This window comes from Chlorocebus sabaeus, chromosome 15, assembly GCF_047675955.1.
Source record: "Chlorocebus sabaeus isolate Y175 chromosome 15, mChlSab1.0.hap1, whole genome shotgun sequence".
Classification (NCBI taxonomy): Eukaryota; Metazoa; Chordata; class Mammalia; order Primates; family Cercopithecidae; genus Chlorocebus; species Chlorocebus sabaeus.
In genome coordinates this window covers 39,948,108-39,962,295 of record NC_132918.1, presented here as the reverse complement: position 1 = coordinate 39,962,295, position 14,188 = coordinate 39,948,108, and the positions used below count along the sequence as shown (strand labels likewise).

Here is a 14,188-nt window from a genome sequence, read left to right as displayed (position 1 = left end):
CCAGCCTCGGCGCCGGGGCCCGCGGGCTGCGCGCTCTGCGGCTGCGAAAACCCGGAGAGGCGGATTGGAGCGCGCTCACCGCGCTCGCAGCCAACTCCTCCGCGGTCCGGCCGCCGAGCTGGGCATGCTCAGTGCGGACGCCGCGCCGCCGTCCGCCAACTCGGAAGCTCGCGCTCCCGGGCCGTGGGGGCGAGAACGCCGGCGGCGAGCCGGCGTCGCTCGTCGCCCCCAGACAGTGGCAAACTTCGCGGCGTTCCCGGAGCTCGTCCGGGCGAAGCAGATACCTCACAAATAAAATCATAATCCAGTTCCCCCATCCCAACCCGAATGATGGAGGCTGCGGCGGCCGGAGTGACCCCGCCGCCGCCAGCCCCAGCCCGCTAGCCGCGGACCAACAGGTAAAGTGTTGGGGGCTGGGGGCGGAAGGGAAGAGGAGCTGGGGCTGGGGGGAGGCGGCGGGCTGGAGGAGCCCGAGACGCCTGCGGGCTGGCTGCCCCCGTCGGCGCTCACAGCCATCGCTCCTCACCCCCTTCCCCAGCCCCTGGAGGGACTGTAAAGGGTTAAGTCGGCCCCGCGCCACCGTGAGCACGGCCCCCTCCAGCCGCCGCGACCGCCAGCAGCGCGCCTCGGCGCCTGCCCGGAGCCGCCGAGGGGACCGGAGCTGCGGATGCGCCACCGGAGCCTGGCGGACGTCTAGGAGTCACCGGCCGCTTCCCACCGGCCGCATCCCTGCGTCTCGCGCCCCCTTCAGACCTCCCTCCCTCTGCACCGGCCGGGTCCGCGCCCAGGTGGCGGGGTCTGCGGGGCGCGTGGCGGCGGGGGAAGGGTCCCTGCCGGGGAAGAGAGGCGGGGGCGGTCCGCTCTGCAGCTTCTTCCCGGGAGAGGAGGGCCACCCTCGCCTTGGGCGAGCACTTGAGCCACCAGCCTAGGCGCCAAGAAAAGTTTTTTTTTTTTTTTTCAGTGCCCCACCCCCACCCTATGCTGCGCCCAGCTGGGGTGGGTTTGGGTCCATTGGTGAAAAAAGTCACACGTTCCCATCAGCTGCTCCTCCCCCTGGGGACAGGGTGTGGGGGGAGCAGAGGCGGCAGGCGCCGCGGAGGACCCTGGCCGACCTCTAGCCCCTCCGCCGCCGCCACCGGAGCGGTGCGTCCCGGGGCTCGAGCGCAGCCGAGTACCCGCCGAAGGCTGTCCCCATCAGTGCGTGTCTGCTGCCGGGCAGCGGCAGCATCCAACCTGCTTTATTCCTGCCTGCAGCGCCACAGCGAGCGAGCGAGCGAGGAGGGGGAGAGAGGGAGTCTGTCTGCAAAGTGCTGCTCCCTGGTGCTCAGAGGCGGCTGCTCCAGCTCCAACTCTCATTCATTTCGCCGGTTAACATGAGAGATCATGGCCGCCTTCGGGCTTCTCAGCTATGAGCAGAGACCGCTGAAGCGCCCCCGGCTCGGGCCGCCCGACGTCTACCCACAGGACCCCAAGCAGAAAGAGGTAAGGGCGCCGGCGGCCTCCCCGGCAACCGGGGCCGCGCTCTGCAGCGCTGACCCGGGGCCAAGTTGGCCCAGCGGGCATCGCCGGCGCTGCGGGGAAAGAGGTCGGGGAGGGGGATTAGAGGCGGGGGCCGGGCTGGCGGTGCTGGGCGACCCCCCGGCGGCGGAGACCAAGCGGCTGTCAGTCCCCGCGCTGCACTGGGGCGCTCGCTTTCCGTGTGCCGGTCGCTTTCTCGTTGCCGGGCCTTGCACGGCGCCGCCGGGCGCTTCTCGGGGTTCTTCCCTGCTGAAACCCTGTTCGCTCTCACCCGCTTCTGCCTGCTTTATTTTTCTTCTTGCCGCTTCGGTAAATCGTCGTAAACTTTTTGAAAAATGTTGGAATGCAGTGCATCCTACATTGAGGGCTTGCGTTTTGCGTTCGCTGGCCAGGGGCGAAGGTGGGGGGAGCCTTTCAAATTTTCAGTTTGGAATGGAAGTCTTTTTTATCGAAGTGATGAATATTTAGCCCTCTGAGTACACCTCTGTAACCCTTCTCCCCTTTAAAAATTAAAATTAAGGAGAAACACTGACTTTCGTCTCTAGAAGCAATTGGCTTAATTGCTGGAGGCTGTTTTGTATATGTAAAAGCAGGCGAGTTACCTTGGGAGGGAATAGGTCCCAGGATTGCTTATTTCTTTGAATGAAATTAATTGGAGACACCTTGACTCTTGCACCAGGTACACTAGCTTCAATGGCTAGGGTAACCAAGGCGTTTTGTAGCTATGTATCTGTTTGTCAGGAGTTAACAAGTAATTATGTAACAAGTCTCTAGTTATAATGATCACCTTTGGCTACACCATTTGCCCAGGGACTTGCCTTTCTTTTCTTTCTTTCTTTCTTTTTTTTTCTTTTGATCACCTGCTACCCAGCTGTGCTTTCTGAGTTTGCCAGCTGCAGTCCACCCATCTTCTGTTCAGCTAAACACGAACTGACCACATTTCAAAACTTATCTTTCTGAGAATCTAAAAACCCTTCATTAAAAGTTTGTGGGCCCACTGATAGCACAGAAAGGGCCTTGTAAACCAGACAACGAGGGGTCCTTAAGACTTTCCTTTTGATAAATATATGTTTCATTAGGAGATTAAGTGCTTGTTCTCGCTAAACCGTCTTAGCTTATAAACGTGTCTGAGAAGTAAGGAACAGCAACTCCTTTTAGAGGTTTAGCACACTAAATATGCTCGAGCATCAGTGGAGTCACGCAGATGAAGCTGGGAAGGTTTTACAGGTGGTTTCCAGCACCAGCTTTACAGGATGGTAGAGGTTTGAGAAGATTACCCAGATTTTTTCCCCTACCCATTACCCCACGCTGCTACTCCAACTTAGAATGAAGTTAATGGTTAAGGACTGGAAATAATAGAGAAGCTGAGGATCAAGTGTAAAGTTAATAGCTTAAAAATTATCGGGAGGAAATTCTTAAAGTTTTGATAGGGACAGGGACATTTTGTTGGTTGCACTTTATCATCTTGTAATTAATGTCTTACTGTGGCTTTCCAGAGGGCAGCATAATTGATGGCATGATGGCTTGGGATGCTGTGTGGGCTTATTTAGCATTTGTTCTTCAGGCCAACGTTCATTTCAGGATTGGGTCATCTGTGATTCTGGAAAGAGTAATTTTGGATTTCAGGGTCTCACAACAGTTTATGGCGTTCTAAAACTGGAAGCGACCTTAGGGACTACTTTTTATAACTTCCTTTTGACTAAGTGAAACAGGCCTGGAAAACTTGATTGGTTCAACCAAAGTGTATGGGTGAATAAGCAGAGGAGTTGTACCACCAAATCAGTATTTATGTCAAAACTAATACTGCTTTGAGGATGATTTATGCTAAATTATGTTCTGATGTTATCACCTTTCCCCCAAGGCAGCCAATGTTTTATCTCTCTCAGGCGGACAGAGTTATGTGTAGCTGTAGCCAAATTTGGGTACAATATGGAACAGGTGCTTGGCTGTTCTTGGGTGGCTGGTGAGTAGAGTTTCCTAAGCTTTAGTTATTTATGTACTATCTCCCTCAAGATTTCTACCCTACCCCTGTACCACCTGTACTTTTATTCCGAAATTTTCTTTAAACTAATTTTTAAGAAACTTTGTGTTTCCTGGGCAGTAATACATATGGAGTCATGGATTTATTGCCTTATATGTATATATAAAATTTGTATCAAATCATGTATACATACTATTTTAATTTGATATTACATGCACACATGTATATGATTATACATAATAAAATGAAAGCATTACTGTTAACACTTTAAAAGTTCATCTGTGTATCGAAAACAACAGTTATGTTCCATTAGAGATATGTGTGGTGGAAAATGCTGATTTAACGGAGGAAGTGTGGGCTTCCAAGTTGGGCCGATCTGGATTTAGCTTTTTTTTTTTTTTTTTTTTGCAATTATATGGCCTCGGGCAAGTTGCATAGCCTCTCCTTTGAAAATTATTTTGTGCACTTCAGAAAAAATTCCAAACCAATATTTATGTGAGAAAAGCCCTCCTCCTAGTAGAAGTTATTCTTGTCACCATAAATGTAATTTTTATTGTCGTTGTTAACCAGTAATAATTGTATTTCAGAAAAGGGCTCCAAGCAGATAGGGTGGAACCCTTGAATGTGGAGAAGTATGGGGATGGGGGGGTGGAATATGGAAGCTTTAACCTGCTTGATGGATTGGTTATATTTATTTGAGAGCTTGCTGTGCATCAGCATCCTATAGGACTTCATTATATATTGTGTTACAATACTTTGCCTCCTGCAAACAGACTGTCCTCAAGTCTTTAAAACAGGAAATCAGAAAACTGGCAGTCATCATCGAGACCTCCTCCTCGCTAATACCCCCTTCATCCATCAGCATCTATACATCCATCTGCACATCCTGTTCAGTTCCAAAATATATTTCCAGTCTACCAGATGCTCCCCTGTTTCACCAGTATGCTTGGTCTCCCTTCCGGCTTCAGGCTGACTTCTCTGCCCCAGTGCTCCTGCATATTCTGTTCTGGCCTTTCTGCCTGGACACCTGTCTGTCTAGCCACCTGTCTGTCTAGCCACCCCCCTCACACTCAGCATTCCACCCAGCTCTTCTCACCTTAGCCTGTGTTTAGAAAGGTAGGCTCTGGAGCCAGTCTGCTTGGGTTGGGACCCTGGCTGTCCTGTTTATGTGCCCCGTATTCTCCCTGTACTTCATTTTCCTTCCATAGAGAGTGATAATACTAAACCCATAGGGCTGTTGGAAGATTACCTGGATGATATGTGTAAAAAGCATTTAGAACAGAATCTGTCATAGATTCAGCCGCTCTATGTTTGCTGTCATGAACTACTGTCAGGTCTGCCCCTTCATCATTCATGTCTCAGGCTTTTCTGGTGTATCATTTACAATTATATACTTATTTGCATCTTGCCATCTCCCTCCAATAGGTCAGTTTCATGAGGGCATGGATGAGGTCTATTTTGGCATGGCAGCAGTACCTGGCACCTGCACATTTAGTTCCTAGAATGCTGAGGGCACAAATATTTATTGGAACGTGAGTAAATGTGGGATGAATAAATTAAAAAGAGAAATCTGGCGACTGAGGGTTGTTTGGGAAAGTCAAGGTTAAAGCTGAAAGTATCCTTTGCATCTATCTACTTTGGAGCCTAGGTTAAGGCTGAAAGTACAAATAAGGTCCAGAAGTAGGAAGGAAGAGGAGGTTTACTCTGGGACAAAAGAGACCAAAACAGGGCTAGGCACAGTGGCTCATGCCTGTAATCCCAGCACTTTGGGAGGCCGAGGCGGGTGGATCACCTGAGTTCAGTAGTTTGAGACCAGCCTGACCAACATGGTGAAACCCCGTCTCTACTAAAAAATACAAAAATTAGCTGGGCATGGTTCTGGGCACCTGTAATCCCAGCTACTTGGGAGACTGAGGCAGAAGAATCGCTTGAACCTGGGAGGCAGAGGTTGCAGTGAGCCGAGATTGTGCCACTGCACTCCAGCCTGGGTGACAGAGCAAGACGGCGTCTCAAAAACAAAACAAAACAACAATCAAAAACCAAAACCAAAAACAAAAAAAAGACGCCGAAACATTTGAAGAGTAAATATGTGCAGAAAATCAAATTTGTTAGAAAAATTGGTTGGGGCAGTAGTGAGATTTCCAGGAATCAGGAGCAGTAGAGCCCCACCAGCAGGGACCTACAGGAAGAATGGCCTGGTGTGTGGTGCAGGGGCTGCCCGAAGATATACACAGCATGACTTAGGAGAACTGGTGGTAATGGTGGTGTCTACATGCAGATATCCCAGAATGGTGGTTCTTCAACTTCAGTGGACATTCAGATTACCCTGAGGGCTTGTTAAAACAGATTGCTGGGTCTCTAAGATTCAGTAGGTCTGAGGTCAGGCCCCAGAAATTGCACTGGTGACAAGATCCCAGGTGATCTGATGGTGCTGGTCTAGGGCCCCACTTCCATAACCCTGACCTAAAGGGAAGGCATCCAGTTCTGCAGTGGCTAGAGCATTCTGCTTGATACAAGCAGGGCTGGATTAGACTTCTGTGTATGGCTAAAGTTGCAGTAGTTTGGCTTAACAGCCAACTCAGCCAAGACTTGGTGTGCTTGTCCCAGAATTTGTGTCTTCTCTTACTTCGGATCTAAGGGAATGGACCAGGAAGTCTCAGTCCCCCTCCAGTGGCTTTTTCCATTACACTTGAAATAAAATACAAACCCTTTACCTTGGCCTTCAAGGCCTTACCAGTCTGGCCCTTGTTCACCTCTGCAATCATTGCCTGCAGCCAAACAGCCTGGCTTTGAGTTCTGGCTCCCCGACTTACTGCCTGTTTGACTCAGCTTCCTCAACCGTGGAATGAGGTTTGTGTTTCTTCCAACTTCATAAGGTTGCTGGGAAGAGAAAATGAGCTAATGTATGCAAAATGTGTGGAACCGTGTCTGTCACAGAGGCAGCACTCAACACAGGTCAACCACTATTAGCTGATCCCTTATTAAAGGATGCTGGGGGCCTCCTGTTGTACTTACCATAATAGCCACAAGATCCTGCCTTTCAGGATCTGGACTTTGAGTCACCGCTTCCAACTTGCTGTGTGGTGGGACCACAGGCTGCGTGTCTCTTCTTCCAACAGTCCTAGCTTCTTTGTGTATAGGTTCCTGTCCCTTGCTCCCTGCAGCAGTTTTGTTTCCTGTCATTTGCTTCATAGCTCAGAAACCCCCACAAGGAGGCCTTCCTTGCAGCCCATCTTCCCTCATCCTTGCCAGTTCATTTCCCTGCGTTAATATGTTTTGTAGTGCTTGTCACTGTCTGAAGTGCGATTGTTAGGATGCTGTTCTCTCCATGGCCTTCCTTCCAGCTGGAATGTAAGCTGCATGAGAGCAGAGGCTTGTCTGTGGTGTTCACATCTGTGAATGGCCTAGTACCTGGGAGTAGACTAGATGCTCAGTAAATACTTCATGAAGAAATTAATAAATGCAGAAAGAACTATTAATGAGCAATTGTGAGTATTTATAACATTTTGACTGTCTCAGTGCTTGGTTTATTTTGGTAACTCCTGTTAGTTTTCTTGTTAGCATCGAAAACTCTTAAACACATCAATGCCTGTTTAGAGGCAGCTGGGAAAGTGAAGTGGCGGAGGTGGAAAGTTTGTTTCTTCAAAAGGGGAGGATGTTGATAAAGTTTTCTGGGAAGAAAGGACAGGTTGACCAGTTGACTTAGGGGACCAAAAGAGGAGGCAAGGGAGATATTTGATTTCAGAAAGCTCCTTACTTGAGACTAATTGGCTGGCCCCAAGGCACTGCTACAGACCTCCCAGAATCCCAGTGTTCAGGGAGGGACTGATGTTTGTATTTAACTCATGCCTCAGGTGACTCTTGGGAGAGGAGCAGTGTAGGAAGCACTGGTTGGGAGGTCCTGCTCTTTTCAGCTTCTCACAGTTTGCTACCCAAACTCTATGGCCAGGGAGGAGGAACTCAGCTGGTTGTCATTTTTCGGGGCCTGCCAGCATCTGCAGCCGAATGTGAAAGATGCTCGTTAAAAATGCACATATACACTTTGGGGAGACCAAGGCTGGAGGGTCGCTTGAAACTGGAAATTTGAGGCCAGCCTGGGCAACATAGTGAGACCCCCATCTCTACAAAAAATTTAGAAAGCCAGGTTTGGTGGTGCACACCTGCGGTCCCAGCTACTAGGGAGGCCAAGGTGGGAGGATCACTTGAGCCCGGAGGTTGAGGCTCTAGTGAGCTGTGATCTTGACATTGCACTCCAGCTTGGGCTATAGAATGATACCCTGTCTCTTTAAAAATGCAGATAAAGTGGCCCAACTCTACCCTAGACATGCTAAGTCAGAATTCTGGGAAAGAAGCTCAGAAATTTGCATTTTAAACAAACTTTCTAGGTGATTCGAAAACATGTCAAGCTTGAAAACCTTTGCTTTAGTTTGCTGTCCTTATCTCTAGAGAGCATTGTGAACTGGGCTTCCCCTTATTCCTACCTGCTGCCCCTGATTTGATGTATTAGAATCTTTTGGACAAATAAGTACCTTTTGGTACTCAACAGTGCCAATGAGTTTAGTTACTTTCCTCCTTGAAGTTCTAATAACTGTGGTTCCCAGCATAGGCTTGTTTTCTGTTGCTGTACACAGTTTATAGCAGAGGAGAGTTTTATGCCTTGGTTTTGAAATAGCTATATCTCCCTCCTGCATGCATTTGGCTAAACTGGGGGATAAGCGAGCAGATCTTGCTTTGTTCCATGAAGCCATTCTTTGAACTTGTCAGGGTTGTGGAATTTTCTTTGACTGTGTCCCTGGGTTCTCAGTTTTGCTCTTTGGGGACCCCTGTAAGACTGTCAATTAGAGGTACAACCACTGTCCTTTAGCCTGTCAGATATTTCCCTTGGAGTAGCACCTGAGGAGATGAAATGGGATCCTTTAGGAGGTTGGAGGACCACACCATGAGATCTGGAAAGTAAACTGCATTGTGTGAGCACGAGGTAGGAGAGGAGGAGGATGCACAGACTTGAAAGATTCTAGTTGAACCAGTTAGTGCCACCCGCAGGTGTGTGCACATGTGTGCATCTGCCCATACATATATGCACCCGTGTGTGAAGACAAAGCTCCTCGTTAGTGTAGTAGTGAATTAAGGAAAAAAGAAAAGCAGAAGTAGAAGCATAGAGTAAGTGAAACTTGCAAACTACAAGAATTGTGATGTATTTCTTCTGAAGCTCTCCTCTGATGAGGTTCTGGGAACACCATTCTCAGGGCTTCTAGACTAGGCAGGAATTTGAGAAGTTGGAAGGATCCACAAGAATGAACATGATGAAAGATGTTAAAATGTCAGGTCTGTTGGGCAGTGAAGGAAGGGGTGATTGACTTAGCCTGGAGAAAAGCTGACTTCAGAATCTGAGAAAAACCAGGTGGAGGGAAGAAATCCAAGGGAAGTGCAGAGGGGAGACTCTTACCTCCTACATATTCCTCCCCAAAAAGGGAGTATGGAAACACTTGGACTTTTAATTACCTTTAGATAATTTCTAAAGCTGGGTGATGGTGACAAGGGAGTTCATGATACTGTTCTCTTTCTCTTAGAAAATGTGTATGTATATGTAAAGAACTATGTCATTAAGTTATACAACAGCTTAATTTTGACTTAAAAATACGTATACACAATCTAGAAGGATTACCACTCACATACAAACAGTTATCTCTGGGGTATAGGATTAAGGGTGATTTTTATTTTCTTCTTTGTACTAATTTGTATTCCAAGCTGTAACAATAGGTATGTACTACTTTTGTCATTGGAGGAAGTACATTAAAGAATAATTATTAGGTAACTTTGACTGATTTAGAGAAATGGGTTTCTGTTAGTTCCAAGCCAACCTAGAGCCCCTTTAGGTGATGCCTAGGCAGAGGGATCTCATAGGGTGTAGATATAGGCATTTATGTACCTGCGATCTACCAAAAGCTGGATAGGACTGGAGTTAGGACTGTTAGGTGATCATTCCAGCTCCGCAACTTGAACTGTGTGATATCCGCAGTTGGGTCATTTTCCTCGTCTATAAGCTGCAGAGAATAATATCTGATATATAGAGCATTTTAAATGTGAAGCAGCATTGTAAACTTAACTTTTTAATCAAATGTAAGGTATAATAAATTCAGTGACCTGCAGGAGCAGGTTTATACCAACTGATTGTTAAAATTTCAGGAATTTCATGAAATGGTTGATACCATGTTGGTAGCTTGAAACTGGCCATACAATTCAATAGTAGTAGTATTAACACCAAGGAAATTGGCAAATGCTACAAATGAGAACTTAATTTCATTTTTTTTTTTCTTTTAAATTTGAGACATAGTCTTGCTCTGTCAACCAGGCTGGAGTACAGTGGCACGATCTCGGCTCACTGCAACCTCTGCCTTCCGGGTTCAAACTATTCTCCTGCCTCAGCCTCCCGAGTAACTGGGATTACAAGCACACACCACCATGCCCAGCTAACTTTTGTATTTTTAGTCGAGACGGGGTTTCGCCATGTTGGCCAGGTTGGTCTCGAACTCCTGACCTCAGCTGAGCCACTGTGCCTGACCGACTTTCTTTCATTCTAAGCTGGTTAACATTTACCTGCATACCACCGGGTATAGTTATAGGTGGCAGACACTTTGTTGGCTACTTCACCGTCATTATTATCCTGCTTTTCCCTTGCCTGCTTCTCACTAAAAACTATTTTTTCTTTTTTTTAAAGCCAGATCCTAGCAGGGCTCAGTAGTGCATGCCTGTAATCCCAGCTACTCTGGGGACTGAGGTGGGAGAATCACTTGAGCCTACAAGTTCAATATTAGCCTGGGCAACATAGTGAGAGCTGATCTCAAAAGAAAGCCAGATTCTCATTTTCCTAGTTTCCCTTGCATGTTGAGATAAGCATATAACTTAACTCTGGCCCAAGAAATTTAATGAAAATCTGGATTCCTGGAAACTGTTTTTTTTCCCTGTCTGGTAAAAGTACAGGCACAGAAGGAGAATGCCATCTCCTTAGTTTTCTATCTTTGGAAAGGTAATAAAAGAACATAGCTGGAGCTGGGGCAACCATCTTATGGCCTTGTGGCAACAAGCTTATGGAGAAAAGAAAACAAGAGGAGTCAGTTGAGTGGCTTTATGAATTTGCTAGGCTGCTGAACTGACCTTGGGACCACTTCTCCTTGGACTTCTTGTTAAGTAAACAAGGCATAGCCATCCTCATGGTTTAAGCCACAGTTGGACCATATGTCAATCTCTTGTAGCCGTGTAAAGTTGTCAGGGTACTTTCTGTTTATATTTTGGTATCCTTGAATAATCGCAGCATGAGGGCCACCCCCCTCACCCCCTTTTTTCCCCTCAGGGGTTACACATTCCAGGAACTCTCCTGCTCTTTGGCTTCATGAGGAACACATGTCAAGAGACAAAGAGCAGTGGCATCTTGTCCATCAGGCAGTGCATTGTGACCTGGTCCTATTAGAAATGGAGGGGGAACTGAACAGCCGCCTCCTTTATTTATTTCTGTTTCTGGCGGAAAGCATTTTGGTGGGAAGGGAGGAAGAACCCTGTTCTGTTTTGCTTAGAGAGGGAGATTCTGTAGGTCTGCTATTTTGCGGGGAAGCCATGCATGTTTATAGATAGAAGGGAACTTTGAGGTGGATTGTTCTAACCTTCTCATTCAATACAAAAGGAAATTGAGTCCCAGGCAGGTTAAAGTGACTTGTCAAAGCAGATCTGGGCCAAGCACTTGTGTGCCCTGATTTGTTCTTGCAACTTTACTTGGCCTCTCTGTAAACAGCCTCCCCTTCTGGTAAACACCCTCACGTTGCCCTGGAAATGAGAATCACTCTGCAATTTAGGGCACCCAGTGCCTCTGTGAGAGCTGGGAACTCTTCAGCTCACCACTTGATCCTCTCAGAGCTGGCCAGATCTTGTGTGGTGTTTCCTGGGCAGGGGGAAGAATACTTCAGAAGCTCATGCACTTTCGTCGTCGTGTTTTTTGATAGAAGGTTCCCAGACCTATCTGCAGCCTCTGAGGATAGCTCTGGCATTGGCATTTGTGGGCTGCATGTGTGTGCTGGAGGTCATTTCTATCTAGTTTCACTTTCTTGGTTGAGATACCCCCTTATTTATGGGTAGCTCTCTTGAGAGAGACGCACACAAGTGGTACCAGTTGCCCAGTTCCAGGAAGCAACACGTACATGACATTCTGTATAAATGGATCTTTCTTAGTTGTACAATGCTGTGACCCTGAGAAGAGGAGAAAAAGTTTAGCCCTTGGATTTTATTTTCCATGTTTTGCACAAAATCTTACTATAACATATGCATGCCAAACAAATTCAGTCATTCAGCAAATGTGATTGAGCACCTTGTAGGCTCTTTGACAGCTATGGCACTATGAGGACAGGACCACAGACTTGTATTCCCTACTGCATTGCTGAGTTCCAACACAGTGCCTGGCCTACACCTAGAACTCAAAACTTTCTTTTAAGAATGCGTGTGAGAATCCACAAATGCTAAGAGCATTAGATACGGTTCTGGTGCCCCAGGCCTTCAGTCTAGAGCAGTTAATTTCCACTGGTGAGGGGCGAGGGTGCATTTTCTTTCTCTCTCCTCAGGACGTTGGCAGTGTCTGGAGACATTTTGGGTTGCCACAACTGGGTGTGTGTCTTGGTACTTGCATCTAGTGGGTAGAATCCAGGGATGCTGCTAATGTTCACCAATGCACCAAACAACCCCCTACACCAAGGGCTTAACTGGCCCCTGCTATCAGTAGTTCCAGGATTGAGAAACTGTCGTCTAGAGGAAGTGATGGACCTGTAAATGAGGAGCACATGTTTCAAATATTCTTTAAGAGGAAGGTGCAAAGTGCTGTGGAAACCAGAGGAAGGGGAGTGACCCATTTTTCTGATGGGACAGATAGAAAAAGAAATTTTTGAATCTGGAACTTGGAGGGTGTGTAGGAGCGGATGGGATTGAGGATAAGGAAGATTCATTCCAGGAAGAAGGAGCAGCACATGCAAAGGGTCACAGGCCGAAATGATGTGGGTGTGTCTTGGGCTATGGGCCTGCCGCATGGTGCGGGGCGTCAGGGGGAAAGCTGGGTTGGTGTGGGAAAGAAAGGTGGGATACAGTCATGGGGATCTTTACTTTGTGGAGGCTTTTGGATGTTATGGTGGAGGAAGCCAGCCACCGTTCAAGGGTGATAAGGGAATGAGATTTAAGATGATTGAGGGTTGCGTTTTCAAGGGACAGTGCCTCTGAGGGTCATATTGAGGCAGAAGGATTGCCTAGCTAGGTGGTCCTTGACATTCAGAACTGGAAGTGGGTGATGGGTTTCCTGTGGCTGCCATAACAAATGACCACAAACTGGGTGGCTTAAACTAACATTCACTCATTCCCTCACAGTTCTAGAGGCCAGAAATCTGAAATCCGGGTGTTGGCAGGGCCACACTCCCTCTGAAGGCTCTTGGAGGAGACTCCATCCTTGCCTGCTCCAGCCTGCGATGGCTCCAGGTGTTCGTGGCTTTTTTGACTTGTGTCCACACATCACTAATTTTTGCCTCCATCTTTACATGGTCTTCTCCATTGACTGTTTTCCTCTGGGTGTCTCTTTTTTTTTTCTTTTTTTGAGACGGAGTCTGGCTCTGTCCTCCAGGCTGGAGTGCAGTGGCCGGATCTCAGCTCACTGCAAGCTCCGCCTCCCGGGTTTACGCCATTCTCCTGCCTCAGCCTCCCAAGTAGCTGGGACTACAGGCGCCTGCCACCTCGCCCGGCTAGTTTTTTGTATTTTTTAGTAGAGGTGGGGTTTCACCGTGTTAGCCAGGATGGTCTCGATCTCTTGACCTCGTGATTTGCCCGTCTCGGCCTCCCAAAGTGCTGGGATTACAGGCTTGAGCCACTGCGCCCGGCCCTCTGGGTGTCTCTTATAAGGACACTTGTCATTGGATTTACGGCCCACTCGGATAATCTATGATGATTTCATCGTTAATTACATCCGCAAAGACCCTTTTTCCAAATGAGGTCACATTAACAGGTTGTGGGATTTGATGTGAATATCTTTTAGGGGAGTGTTTTTTGGTCTATGGGATTGGGAAGCTCAGGAAGAAAGGAGGGGTGTATTAGTCTGTTATCACACTGCTGATAAAAAGACATACCTGAGACTGGGTAGTTTATAAAGAAAAAGAGGTTTAATGGACTCGCAGTTCCACGTGGCGGGGGAGGCCTCACAATCATGGTGGAAGGTGGAAGGCATGTCTTACATGGTGGCGGGCAAGAGAGAATGAGAGCCAAGTGAAAGGGGAAACCCCTTATAAAACCATCAGCTTTCATGAGACTTCCTAGCAAGAGAATGATGAAACCGCCCCCATGATTGAATTATCTCCCACCAGGTCCTTCCCACAACATGTGGGGATTATGGGAACTACAATTCAAGATGAGATTTGGGTTGGGAAACAGCCAAACCATATCAAGGGGTGAATTTATGAGAAACATTATTTGGATGGCGGAGTCAATAAGGTGGATATGTGAAGTAAGAGGAAGGAGCACAAGAATTTACCAACACTTTTAGCTTAAGCCAGTGGTTTCCAAACTTTCTGCTCTTGAGAATGCTTTGCAGTCTTAAACTTTGAGGATCTATTAAGCTTTTATTTATGTAGGTTACATCTCTCAATAATTACTGTGTTAGAAATTAAAACTGAG

At 47.5% G+C, this 14,188-nt stretch overlaps 1 protein-coding gene across 6 annotated transcripts in view; it reads left to right on the top strand.

Annotated features, from left to right (window-relative positions):
- MED12L (mediator complex subunit 12L) overlaps positions 1-14,188 on the top strand; it is a 341,749-nt gene that overhangs the window by 290 nt on the left and 327,271 nt on the right. For 4 of the 6 annotated variants that reach the window (XM_073023514.1, XM_073023511.1, XM_073023512.1 and 1 more), the window contains exons 1-2: positions 119-398; positions 1,255-1,482. In XM_073023514.1, coding sequence (XP_072879615.1) covers positions 1,384-1,482 — 99 coding nt within the window. In that variant the 5' untranslated portion in view covers positions 119-398; positions 1,255-1,383. Of the gene's footprint in view, positions 1-118; positions 399-1,254; positions 1,483-14,188 lie in introns of those variants that run through there. The other 2 variants (XM_073023513.1, XM_073023510.1) reach the window with 2 other exon arrangements.